Consider the following 13,793-nt stretch of genomic DNA (forward strand, 5'->3'; position numbering starts at 1 on the left):
CCTCCCGCACACACCCCAACCAATCAGGGATTGAGTCTGCAACCAAGATACATGCCCTTGACCAGAATTGAACCTAGGACCCTTCAGTCCATGGCTGACATTCTATCCACTGACCCAAACAAGCTATGGCAAAATATATTCTCTTGCTTTCTTTTTTTCTTTTTTAAGATCATATATATTTCAGAGACGGAGAGGGAGAGATAGAAACATCAATGATAAGAAAGCCTGCAACCCAGGCATGTGCTCTGAACCGGGAATCAAACCGTGACTTCCTGTTTCATAGGTCCATGCCCAACCAAGAGCCATGCCCCATGCCTGCTGGGCATGAGGTTTGCTATCTTAACTTCATTTGTCCTTGGATGAGGTTGACAAATGGCATTAATTGGATTTCTGCTCTCTGTCTCCCTGAGTAAGTAGATTTAAGCTTTTACCCTCTGGCTAGGGAGGAATAGTACAAATCTTACTCAAGTGTCCTTGGTTTAGGGAAGGTAGGATTTACTAGATGGCTGTGGACTACTTGGCATCTAGATTTTCTAGATGGCTGAAAACTGCTGTTTAACTACCTCAGTTTCCCTATTCTGCTTGTCCTGGCTTATTGGCCTGTGTCATTTATATAACTTTCTTTAAAAAAAAAAAAATATGAACACTTCACAAATTTGGGTGTCATCCTTGCACAGGGACTTGCTAATCTCTGTATCTACATAACTTTCTTTTAACATTTCTCTTTACAAACCTTCTATAACTTTCACAAACCTTTCTGCAACTTTATTTTTAAATTTATTATTATTATTATTATTATTATTATTATTATTATTGATTTCAGAGATGAAGGAAGAGGGAGAGAGATATAGCAACATCAATGATGAGAGAGAATCATTGATTAGCTGCCTCCTGCATGCCACTTACTGGAGATTGAGCACAGAACCTGCGCATGTACCTGCGCATGTACCCCAAGCATGTCAAACTCAAAGGCTAACTTGGGCCAAATAAACAAGGTTTAAGTTTATGTGGGCCATAAAAAAACAAAAGCGTCAATTTTCATAGAAACGTAGGTTTATTTCGATAGAGACATGCTGAATACAAAGGGCTGAAATATATGAGTAATCATTAACATAAAATAATAGAACATTTTAATATAAATTAATATCTTTTCTTGAACATTAACTTACCAGACACTGAATAACTGCACAAATTAATAAGCAAGCATAACACAAGTAAACCTATTTTTCTTGTTCTTTGAAAGTGATATATTTCCTGTTGCGCACATCAAACAAGGCAGTACAAGACTAATAACATGGCAATCAGCTGCTAACACATTTGCTGCTAGTATTAGTGGAGAGAAATGGTGTGCCTGCGCGTAAGGGAAATGAATGCAATACAATTATAGTAACCAGTCATTAGCAAACGTTGTTCGTTATTAATAATTATGTGTAACAGATTATTGTAAAAATTAGGTCACAAAATTTTTATTAAAACGTTTTTTACATACTAGTACCGTTATATTGGCTGGGCTGCAAAAATATTTGTTGTGGGCCGCATGCGGCCCGTGGGCCAAGAGCTTGAATGCTTGATCTAGAGTCTAGATTCTAGACTCTTGCTTTCCTCTTTGGTACTTTGGGGCTTGCTCAGTTCACACCTACACTTCCTTCTCTACTCCTAACTCCCATTTACTTATTTCCTATGTTCACATATTTCTATACTGTGAGTAGATTATCACTTCCATCTGGGTAAAAAAATATCTCTTCTTCATCATTTTAGGGCAAGCAATGAGATATAGGAAAACAAAACAAAGGAACAAAACAAGCTTTGTAATCTGACAAGGGAAGGTTTGAAACCCAACAGTCACTTGTTCTGAACATAGGAAATGTCCACTTATCCTTTTTTTAAAAAAAAATATTTTTATTGATTTCAGAGAGGAAGAGAGATAGAAGCATCAATGATGAGAGAGAATCATTGATTGGCTGCCTCCTCCATGCCCCACACTAGGGGTCGAGCCAGAAACTTGGGAATGTGCCTTGAGCAGGAATTGAACCAGGACCTCCTGGTTCATAGGTCAACGCTAAACCACTGAGCCATGCCATCCCGGCCTTCGCGTATCCTTAATCCCTGACAGTGTAGCAGTGAGGAGTGATCTGAGGAGGCCATTTTCAAACTTTTTGTAAGGAAAGAATTCTTGTTTGGGAGTCAATAGGTTAAGACCTCAAGCAGTAGAATCAGGCTGACCTAGACTTAATGAATTTTAAATGCTTATTGAACTTTTAAAACTATTAGTTGCTGACAGATGGGAAGGTGTTAGTTATCATTAGTACAGAGGGGAAGCTGGAGGTTTTTGTGTGTGTTTTTAAAATTCTCACCTGAAGATATGTATTTTAGGGAGAGGAAGGGAGAGAGAGAGGGAGATCCATTGATGCAAGAAACATCCATCAATTGCCTCCTGTATGTGCCCCAACCAGGGATCCAACCCAAAACATGGGTATGTGCTCTGACCAGGAATGGAACCTGCCACCTTTCCATGGGATGACTGAAAAGATGGAGTTTTAATTGTTTAGTAACTTCCTTAAGAAAGAAGATGTTGCCTTAGCTGGTTTGGCTCAGTGGATAGAGCGTAGGCCTGCAGACTGAAGTTTCCTGGGTTTGATTCTGGTTAAGGGCACATGCGCGGGTTGCAGGCTTGATTCCCCAGTAGGGGGCATGCAAGAGGCAGCTGATCAATGATTCTCTCTCATCGTTGATGTTTCTATCTCTCGCTCCCTCTCCCTTCCTCTCTGAAATCAATAAGAATATATTTATTTTTAAAAAGAAAGATGTTATGTAGTACATGAAACCTTTTTTTGCTTTCTTCAAGCCACCAATCTGGCCCTGAAATTCAACTGTTTCTGCAAGTTCTGGCTTTAAACCCCTTCACTCCTATGGTTCAGAAGTCTCCTTTTGTTTTTCCCTTGGAATTTTTCTGAAGTTTTAACTTCCCAAGATCTCCTGAGCCACACCTTAGATAATTATGTTAAAAAGCTCACCAAAAAAAAAAAAAAAAAAAAAGGCCAGGAATGGTATTAATCCATTCATACCACGGTTCCCTCATAAATAAAAACACAGGTAGCATTCACAAATTGTGGGGGAGGGAGAAAAAGGAAGGAGGAAGGAGTTCCTTTGGTTGGCAGGAAGTAGGAGGAGACTTTTGAAAGCAATCTTGGGCCAGGGGCCATTTCAGCAGTAAAAACGTTTTCTTCGTCAGCCTTGAATTCTTTTCTGAGTATGGAAAATGCAAAAGGCAAGAAGGTAAGGATATTTTAGTGGCTTTGTTTTGTCTTTTTGTGTTACACTCTCACTATCAGTGCATTAATTCTTTTATTTATTTATTTTTTTGGTAAGAACATTTATTGGGTAAATTACAGAGGTAGAAAAAGTAATTCCTAGAAGAAATGGGTTTAGCAAACAAGTTCTAGAGGTAAAGGAGAGTGTGGAAGCTGATGGTAAGGTGCCTGGGGCAGGGAGAGGGAGGGGGGAAAGGAAATCCTAGATATGATTGAAGCCTGCTATGTTGGAGTGAGGAAATAAATAAGAAATGAGTTGGCTGTTTTTGGTTTTAAAGAGATGCTTTATCCTGTCGAAATAATCAGGTATCAGGGCTAGAAGGAAATGGTAATGGAAGAAAAAGAGCGGTGAGGAAAAGACTTTAGAAAGAGGCGGTTGACTAAGGCTGGGAGAAAAATGAGATCCTAGCCTAAACCAAAGGTGCTGTGTCTGAGCTGGTCTTTGCCTGGGGTTGTTCAAGCCAAGACATAATTAGAAGCCATACATACTGGTGAGCACTGCAGACAGAAACTAAAGGTGGAGAGGCTTTGAGGTTAGTACTGTGGGGGCTAAAAAATATATTAAATTTTCCCTCCTACCTTCTAAGTTCTTCTGGCTGGGCTAATCAAATTAGTGGAGACAGATTAACAGGAGAAAATAAAGTTTTAATACATGCGCACGGGGAATTCACTTGGGTGTGAAAATTCCCGAAGGCGGTGAGGTAACATTGCCATTTTGGACAAAATAGAAAAGGGTGTGTGGTGGGGGGAGGGGGGAGGGAGATCTCCATGAAGCAGTTTCTCTGTCTGAAGCTCTTGGGGCTGAGGGGGTCAAAGGTTCTTGCCGGTGCTTGCTTTGGCAGCACATATACTAAAATTGGAATGATACAGAGATTAGCATGATCCCTGCGCAAAGATGACACACAAATTCGTGAAGTGTTCCATATATGTAAGTTCTTTCTGAGACTTGTTTCTTAATAAACAGCTTAAAATCAATATCCCAAAAAGGCAGCCTCAGGGTGGCCAAAGTTTGGTTTCTTTCAGTACAGAAGAATTGAACAACTCTGCCAAGAAACCTGATCGATCACTCTTGGGATCTCTTCCTAGAACCGGGTCATTTTTGCCCTCTTAATTTTAAGATTTTTGTGAGGCCCAGTATTTTGTGAAAGAGCTTTGCAAATGTAACATTTGAATATGAATGTTAAACTGCTATAGAGTTGTAAAAATGCCATACAAATGTTAATTTGTCCAGTACTCCCACCTGGATGGATGATAGAAAGGCTTTAGATTTGGGAGCAAATTGACCTTAGATTTAATTTTATCTAAAATACTGTGTGCCCTTAATTTTATAACCTTAGTTATCAATACCTGGTATAAGATACAGGCTCAACAGAGGTCAGTTTTTCTTCCTCCGTATCACCCAACATTATCATCCCCACTGTTCTCTTGTTTCTTTTGATTCAATTAACCAATGCGTATCGAGTGCCTATAATGAAAAGTAAAGAAATTCTACCCTGGTGGGGCTTACAATCAAATGGCGCAACAAGCACTGATCAAATAACAAGCAAATGTAAAATTGCAACTGACAAGTGGTGGAATGAGGAAATAATGTAGATTTGCCATGGTCTGTAAAGGCTAAAAAGGATTACCAGGTGAATTGAAACTGGAAGTGAGAGTCCAAAAGAGTAAGTTTTAAAATGTAAATAGAAATGGGTGGGGATGGAGCTGAGGGAAATCTCTTTATTTTTATTTATCAGTTCTTTTTTTTTTTTTTTTTAATCCTCACCCAAGGATCTTTTTCCATTGATTTTTTTAGAGAGAGGGAAAGGCAGACATATCTGATGTGAAGGAAACACATCCATTGGTTGCCTCCTACACGTACCCCAACCAGAGCCTGGGCCTGGGAGGAGTCTGGAATCGAACCTGGGACCCTTTGGTCTGTAGGCCGACACTCTATCCACTGAGCCAAACGGGCTAGGATAGGGAAATCTCTTTAGGTCAAAGTAACTGTGCTGGGAAGGAAAGGAATGCTGAGGCTGAAACTTGGGGCAATGGAGAGTAGTAGAAAAAAAATACTGAAATGGAAAATAGGCTGATATGTTGTATTAAGGGCATTTGATTATCTTGATATTTTCCTGCTAAGAACAATAATGGATGTATAGCATCTCTATGGGAAACATTTTTTTGGAAGAGGTCAAGAATAAAGTAATGGGGTGGGCAGGGGGTGGAAATGTTCCCGGTGAGACATAAGGATAATGTGGGTGACATAAGGGCTTCCTCCAAAGCAGAGCATAATTTTCTCTATTTTATTTGTATCTATATTTTGTGTCTTTTCTCATACATTCAAATTGGCCTTCTCGCATTTCTCCGTCATTGTTTTGCTGCCTTAAACATAAACCTGAGCATTAAGATGATACCCAGAGAATACACACTGCCAGCGGAGTTCAATGACCTTCAGTGACGGTCTTGGTGTCTTGGGTGTGGATGACCTTAAGGCAGATAATGTGATGTGGTGGGTCAGACGCCAGAGGAATGACTGGCTGGCTCTTCTATCCCCAGCAGACGTCCCCAAAGAAGTCAGGGGAGCGGCAAAAAGCTTCAAAATCCCAGCCAGTACCAACTGAACAGAAACATGGGGCTGCTGGCGAACCAACTGAACAAAGAACCTCAGGGGTGGAGACCAAACGGAAGAGATCTAAGAAAGATGACAAAGGTAAGAGGTGCACAGCCCCTCAAATCCCATTTCCTTGGTTTAAGCCTGAAGAACTTTTCTGGAAAAGGAAATGTATGTTTGTCCTCTACTCTGCAAGCCATATGCTTCCTTGGAAGCCTGGCTTAACGCTCACCTCCCTGAAGCCTTCTTTCAGTCACCTCTTAAAACTTATTATTTCCTGTCTCCAAACTCCCACAGTACATTTGGTTCTAATGATCATTTTGCTTCCACTCTGACTAGGAGAAAATTCTGAGATGTCCTCAATTACAGCCGCCCGAGTGGGAGCGAGAGACAGAACTGTGGGTCTGTTGATGTCCAGAGGCCAGCTAAGAAAGGACTGCTCACATTCTGTCTGGTTGGAGCTTGGATTAAATTCCCGGTCGTATTTCCACAGATTATTTTAGCCAAGCATCATCACACTCCACAAGCCACCGCTGTGTCTTTACGTGTGGGCTTTCTGACTCTAGGCCTATCCCAGTCCTGGCCCCACTTCACTCTCTCCCACCCCCGTGCCTTGCCGATGGCTAATGTAAATTCTTGCAAGTGGCTGTACACCTTTCTTCCCCCTCCCTGCTTCTTAATGTATAAAAACACTTGTAAACTCCCAAGTCGATGGACATGTTTGTCTTTTCCACCTAGCCAAGCTGCTGGTGGTTTGGACTTCATGTACCAAGACCTGTCTCTTTTTTAGCTAGCATTTCTGGCTCAATGAAACCTTTCTTTAAAAAAAGACTTTCGGCCATGGAAATTAAAATTTTTGTTTTAACTAGCTGCTTGGAGTTAAGGACCTCGATGTGCAATGACCTGGGGCAGACCGATGCAGGTTTGAAATTACATTCTTGAAATTCACCCTGGCCAGTTTGGCTCAGTGGATAGAGCGTCAGCCTGCAGGCTGAAGGGTCCCGGATTCAATTCCGGTCAAGGGCACATTCTTCGGTTGCAGGCTCCCAGCCCTGATTGGGGTACGTGCGGGAGGCAACCAATCGATGTGTCTCTCTCACATCGATGTTTCTCTGTCTCTCTCCTCTCATCCTCCCCCACTCTGTCTAAAAATCAGTGGAAATATATCCTCGGGTGAGGATTTAAAAAAAATAACATTCTTGAAACTCCACTTCCTATTTTAAAAATCGAGGATAATATCTGCTAGGCTGAGTCAGGGGTGGAAGTTCAGTTGTAATTTACACATAATGATTGGGTAAAACTTCCAAACTATACCCAGCGAGTAACGTGGACTCAATAAATGCTGGTGATTATTAGTGTAGATATAATTGTGTCTGTTCTGAAGCTGTGTTCTGTAAGTCTTTTCCTAAATGGTGTGTGCGGGGTGCAGCAGGAGAGGAGGCCTGTGTGCCAGGACAGCAGTGCTGCCCTGATGGGGTGGGCCGGCAGATGTGTGGGTAACAGGGGTTGTGCTGCACTTTGCTGAATGGTTTACTGTTTTGCGAGAGGACAGGGCATCACTGCATATTTATGATCGCAGGTCTAAAACTTCCCTCATTTCCCTGGATTGGAAGGACGATCTCTAAGCAACCTCCTTGGAATCTGTGGGTTAAGGAGCTCACAAGTGTGTGTGAGGAGTGGGGAGTTTTAGGAATTAAAAACTGGGGAACTCAGAAGTATTAAGTCTTAGGTGTGAGGTCTGTGCCTTTGAGGTTTTGTGGTCTTGGGTAAATCATTTAACTGTACACTGGGGACTGTACTATGATAACTAAAAGTGACTCTACTTTTGACATTTTAAAGCGTCACGTAAGAGTTAATTATTAATAATTTTATCCCATTCTCCTTCAGCTTCTTGTCCACAAAAGATGGCACAGGAAAATAAAAGAGTAAGAATTCACAAGAAGATACCGATTCCTCCGCTGCCCCTTCACTTGCCACCAGTTAACCTGATTCACCGAGACGTCGTGAGGGCTTGGTGCCAGCAATTAAAGCTGAGCACCAGTGGCCAGGTGAGGGCCCAGGCTGTTCGTGCGGCTGGAAGGAAGCGTGGGAACCTTGATCTAATTATTAACTCATTTTTCTCTTGTCTTAGAAATGGGAAACATATAATAGGCTGCGTGCATATGCTTACCCTAATCAAAAGGTGAGTAATTTGTAAGAAATTTGGTAGAATGGAAGCTTCAGTTCTCATCCCTAATTACCTATTTTAGTATGAATAAGTAGTAAAAGAATTGCCCTAGCCCTTCTTTCCCCCTCCACTCCTAAAAAGGCACAACATCCCTGTCCTCAGTTTTCACTAACTCTGCAAAGAATAATAAAAATGATGCTGCACTTCTTTTCTTTTCTTTTTTTGATATGTTTTTATTGGTTGGAGAGAGAGAGAGAGAGAAGTATCAAACTGTTGCCTCCTGCACGTGCCCCAACCAGGGATCAAACTTGAAACCTGGGTACATGCCCTGACCAGGAATTGAACCATCAACCTTGTAAGACACACTAGCCTGGGTGAGGCTGCATTTATTTTATTTTATTTCAGACAATAAGGGAGCGGGAGATAGAAACATCAATGATGAGAGAGAATCATTGATTGGCTGCCTCCTGCATGCCCCCCAATTGGGGATCGAACCCACAACCTGGGCATGTGCCCTGACCAGCAATTGAACCATGACCTCCTGGTTCATAGGTCAATGCTCAACCACTAAGCCACACCAACTGGGTGAGGCTGCACTTCTGATAACACTTTCATCTCTCCAATTCTACTTGTAGGAGATTCCTATCAAACCAGAGGAGGCAAAGATATTGACATTATCACAAAGGAAATTGAAGATGCAAAAGGGGGAAATGAGTCTGGACAGCTTTGGTCTTCCTGAACTGACTGGTCCCCTGGTGCGGGGTCCTGCTCCTGATGGGGGTGCTACTGCTCTCCTGGAGGGAATGGACAATATTTTCGTGACAACTTCCACCCCAGATGATGTGTTTGCCTCCTGGAGCAGAATTGCAGCCACTACTGGGAAGTCTGGGAAGATGGAGAATGTGAGGTCGCCACAGGAGGCCTCTGGTAAGCCCCATATCAAAGCTGGTTCTGGTTCAGATGAGGAAATAAGTTTAATTGATATTATTATTTAATGGTTTTTTGTTGTTGTTAATCCTCACCTGAGGACATTTTTTTCAGAGACTGGAAGGGAGCCAGACTGACAAACAGAGAGAAATATCGATGTGAGAGAGACATCAATTGGTGCCTGGACTAGGGCTGGGGATCAAGCCTGCAACCAAGATACATACCCTTGACCAGAATTGAACTTAGACCCTTCAGTCTGCAGGCTTATGCTCTACCCACTGAGCCAAACCGGCTAGGGAGTTTAATTGATATCAATTTCAATTTAGGGCATATCTAAATGACCTGAAGGGCTAATGATTTCTGCCATCACCCCTAGTTTCTGATTCAAGGCCTGAGAATGTTCATTTCTGGCAATTTTCTCAGCACTGCTGAGGATGCTAGTCGGGGGACCACCACTCTGAGAACCACTGCTCTAAATTACTGGTGTCATCACAAAGGGATGGCAATCTGTTTGAATTAATTTATTTCCTCTTTAAGGAATTAGAGCATAACTGTTTTTTGGCTCAGTGGATAGAGCGTCAGCCTGCAGACCAAAGGATCCTGGGTTTGGTTCTGGTCAAGGGCATGTACCTCAGTTGCAGGCTTCTCCCAGGCCATGGTCAGGGTGTGCAGGAGGCAACCAGTTTATGTGTTCCTCTCACATCAATATATTTCTGATAATTCTCTCTCTTTCCCTTTCTCCTCCACTGTCTCTAAAAATCAATGGAAAAAAATGTCTTCCCGTGAGGATTTTTTAAAAAAGAAAGAGGGGCAGGCTCTAAAATCAACTGCCTGAGCTGAAGCCCCGGGTCTTCTAACATCCATTAAATGAAAAACACTGATAGATTGTTGCAGCTTGTTTCCAGTTTTTACACCATAAAATGGGCTAAGAATTATAGAATAGAAGATATAATTAAGGAGGATCATAAACTGGTGAGCTCAACAAACTAAACTGCCTATTGAAGTATTCACAACCTTGGACCTATTTCATGAAGGCCATTCCAGACCTCTCTGGGCTAGTTTTTTTTTTTGGGGGGGGGGGGGGCTAGTCTTTCTGTTGAAGGAAACCAGAATGCGTCACCCACAAATATAACTCTCTGACATAAAGAAATTTATTTTGAGGTGAAGGCAATTAAACTCAGAAAAAAACCCTCCCCTTTTTCTGCCTAAAGGGAGGACGACATAAATTCTCCTTTTGCCAGATGCGCTCTTGTCAACTGAGAGATGGTACCAGAGGAACCTGTGAGCAAACCTTACTCCGTTATTGTCCTCCCATGTATTTACCTCCCCACAGTTCACCACCCTTTGGGGCCTAAAACTGCTTTCCTTTGTCCTGTCATTTCTCCACAAATATATTGTTCTTTGTAGAAGATGTCATACAAGATGGAATTCTAAGCCGCCATTTCGAGTTCAGTTTTGTTGTGTTTTCTCCTACCTGGCATGCACTTCATGCATTAATAAAGTGTTTTTCTCTTATTAATCTGTCTTCTTTTTAGAATCCCAGCTGAAAGCCTAAGATTTGTAGAGGTAAAGTTTTGCCTCCCCAGCACCACCATCTACCCACTTGCAGCTTATACCACTTCCAACTATAGTTTTTGTAACTTTGCATTATTTTCTAAAGGGAACAGGATACAACAGGTCCAGTTAGAATTCCAGGGTTCATATCTCAAGAGCTAGCACTTGAGAAAGAATCAAAGACCAGGATGCAATTTTTGAACATGATTTGGTCTTGCTCTGTTCACACTTACCTCTTTTTCCTTCCCCAGGTTACAAGTGGTGTGTGGTCCATGGACAGAGTCTCCCTGCAGACACAGAGAGTTGGGTTCAGCTACAGTTTTATGCTGGGCAAGCCTGGGTCCCTGAGAAACCGGGGCAAGTGTGTGCACTCTTCTTGATACCTTCCTGCAACTTTCCACCCCCACACCTGGAGGATAACATGCTGTGCCCCAAATGCATTCATAGGTAATTACCTAGTTCTTTTCTACAAACTAAAAGCGGGCCCTTGGGTTTTAGTTGAGGGAGACGAGAGATGCATGTTTCTTCATCTTAATTAGCCCTGTATTTCAAACAAAAGTTATCAGTAAAGAATTTCAAGAAAATTATCACCCATTAGTATTTTCCTAGGAAAAAAAATTTATGTCTATTTGGAGATCCACAATTTTAGAGAAACACACATGTATAATTACTATATTACAAATATATATGCACTACACAGAAATAATGACTCCAAAAAACCCCATCTTCCTTTAAGTAGCCTACAGTCGAATGGGGATGATTGGTTTGTAAACATCTGTAAACATTTGATGCCATGTGGTGACTGGCATAAAAAAAAAGAGATTTATTTATTAATGTAAGGGAAGAACTGACTAGATGAAAAGCAGTAAGGTCATTTTTCAGTGTCGGGATCAGAGCCGGGGCTGTGAAGGAACTTAGGACAACATAGAATTGAAAGTAGTTCATTGTGACAGAATATTGCAGGAAATAAGCCTCCGTTTTCCATTGTGACAGAATATTGCAGGAAATAAGCCTCCGTTTTCTGTTACAATATATGCATGATAATGCCTATCTAAAGATATTGTAAAAAAAAAAAATGAGTAAACAAGAAAAATATACACTTGCAGTTGGGGGGAGGACAAGGAGTTGAGTCAAGCAGCTCATCCCTAGGTGATGGGTTAGGGTTAGGGTTAGGGTACACATAATGTACTTGTTTAGATGATATAAGAGATTCAAAGCAGTAAAGGATATAGAAAATTTGGTGTTGGTTGAATCAGGGGAGGAAAGAAGTAGAGACTGCAATTGGAGATATTTTCTGAAAGTACAAATGGAGAAGTGGCATAATGGGATACTTACAGGGAATTTTCATCAGGGACAGGGAAGATGGGGAGAAAAGAATCCCTCTGGTGCGGCCCAGTCATGGCTCCTAAGGATCTGTGCCTCCCCCCCCCCCCCCCCCCCCCGCTTTGGTGTCATGGTTACTGAACACCAGAGATCCAGCACAGCTGGTAGAGGATAGCAGTCTGAAGGGGGCGTCTCAGGCCAGATGCCCCCTTCACCATCTAGGAGTGGCAGCCCCTGGGACCTGGCATAGGGAGTGTACGCTTGTCTTTTCCCCTTCTGGCTGTCCTGCTTCCTGCCACAATTCTGTGCCAATGAAGTTAAATACAATTGAGGTCATTCATGTTGGATAGCTTTACTGACATACTGGGGCCATGGGAAATGGTAAAAACAATGGGGGGGGGGGGCGCTTCTTCTGCCCAAGGCTGCACAGAACAGGAAAGTGATAGACATAACTGGCTGACGTTGCCATTCCTAGGGGACCTGGCCATGTGCTTTCCACCCCTATCCTAAAGTTTAAGGACAATTTTACTGGCATTCCAGCACTGGGTTTCTTGACATTTCTTGTTTGGATTTTTAAAGATGACGATCATTTCATTTGCTTTATAGGAATAAGGTATTAGCGAGAAGCTTCCATTGCCAAGAAAAAGGGTACGGCTACGATTGTAATTAATATGGTAGAAAGGTGACTACAATCAACTCCATGGTGCCACTGACAGCAACTCTGGGCTGCTTGACACCCTCCATGCTGCATGCTCCCTGCTCACAGGGCCCAGACCGGTGGGGAGCAGATGTTACTCTCAGACTACCAACAGTGCCTGCTGCTTCGTCTGCTGGGATACAGCTATGTTTTAAAATAGACATGCACTTCACAAACTATCATTCATTGCAGTGAAGATGCAAAAGTCACTCACACCGTCCAGCGATGACCTGTCTGAACAGAAGTGACTCCACTTCTGTTCTTTACGGTGGGAGCCTGCACTGAGCCTCATGGGGGGAGTGGAGAAACAGCTGTCTGTGCTCCTTCACTAAACTCCTGCCTCAGAATTGTGTCCCTTCCCAAAAAACATTCTTAATATTCAAAACATTTTGCGAAGTTGTCTTAACTTGGGATTTCTGTAGTGTGTCTCTGGCATGAAAACATGGGCACTTGGGCCAGTATCATTTCCAGTTGTAACTGGTGTGTATATTTTTGCTTTTTAAATATGACCAAGGTTACTTCTGAGTCATAAATATCTAGTATGCTTAAATTCCATATGTAAAGTAATTCATCTGCTGTTTCGGGAACTTTGTTGTGTGCAAATTATTGTTAATGTTCTTAACTCGGGAGGATTAAGCCAAAAGGCATGATTTTGTTTCAGTGCAATAAATAATATACACTTTATTTCTTATTAGTATATGTATATTATTTTGTTTTCTTTTTTTAACTTTTCCCTTTTTACATTGGATTGCTCAAGTTTCTATTTTATTTCCTTCCTCTCTTTATTAATTTGGGAATTTTACTTTGCTTTCCAGGTCTGTTTATAGACAGTTCCCTGTCCCTAACCCACTAAAATAAACTTAAAATTCTCTTTGCATAAATCCTATCACTAAGATTGCTTAGTTACCCCTCCTTACTGCCCCTGGCAGAATAAAATCTAATCACATTCCCCAATCCTCCATAAAATTCACAAACCTCCCCAAAATTACTATAAAGTTTTAACTATCCCCCCTTCATTGTCTCTGTCCCAAGCTCCTAGAATGTTTCAAGGAAGAGACAAATTTAAGTTATATACTCTATAACTCCATGGCAAAGGGGCCTTGTGATATGGTCTTGGTGAGGGGGGGGGGGCGGGGGCAAGAGAAGAGCCATTTTTCCCATTTGGAAATTAAAATTAACAGCCACAAAAATATGTCTGTGCCCATAAGCACATGTGTGGTG

The 13,793-nt window shown here is 41.9% G+C and overlaps 1 protein-coding gene, 1 non-coding gene and 1 pseudogene across 2 annotated transcripts; 2 read left to right on the forward strand and 1 right to left on the reverse strand.

Annotated features, from left to right (window-relative positions):
• Positions 1–632: 632 nt before the first annotated feature.
• Positions 633–733, reverse strand: LOC132232114 (U6 spliceosomal RNA; annotated as a pseudogene).
• Positions 734–3,252: 2,519 nt separating this feature from the next.
• DPPA4 (developmental pluripotency associated 4) lies at positions 3,253–12,545 on the forward strand. Its single transcript, XM_059686174.1, has 7 exons — positions 3,253–3,276; positions 5,850–6,003; positions 7,792–7,952; positions 8,036–8,086; positions 8,707–8,998; positions 10,804–10,999; positions 12,482–12,545. Exons 1-7 carry the CDS (start codon positions 3,253–3,255, stop codon positions 12,543–12,545), a joined length of 942 nt encoding a protein of 313 aa, XP_059542157.1.
• Positions 4,138–4,241, forward strand: LOC132232059 (U6 spliceosomal RNA). Its single transcript, XR_009452222.1, has one exon. It is a non-coding gene; the product is annotated as a U6 spliceosomal RNA (small nuclear RNA).
• Positions 12,546–13,793: the final 1,248 nt, after the last annotated feature.

The sequence above is a fragment of the Myotis daubentonii genome, chromosome 3 (assembly GCF_963259705.1).
Source record: "Myotis daubentonii chromosome 3, mMyoDau2.1, whole genome shotgun sequence".
Taxonomy (NCBI): domain Eukaryota; kingdom Metazoa; phylum Chordata; class Mammalia; order Chiroptera; family Vespertilionidae; genus Myotis; species Myotis daubentonii.

Excerpts from the sequence above, each read along its gene's own strand:
- DPPA4 (XM_059686174.1), top strand. The coding sequence starts at position 3,253 with ATGGAAAATGCAAAAGGCAAGAAG. Across the intron at positions 6,004-7,791 it reads ATCTAAGAAAGATGACAAAG|CTTCTTGTCCACAAAAGATG; the intron begins GTAAGAGGTGCA and ends ATTCTCCTTCAG. Across the intron at positions 11,000-12,481 it reads TGCCCCAAATGCATTCATAG|GAATAAGGTATTAGCGAGAA; the intron begins GTAATTACCTAG and ends TTTGCTTTATAG.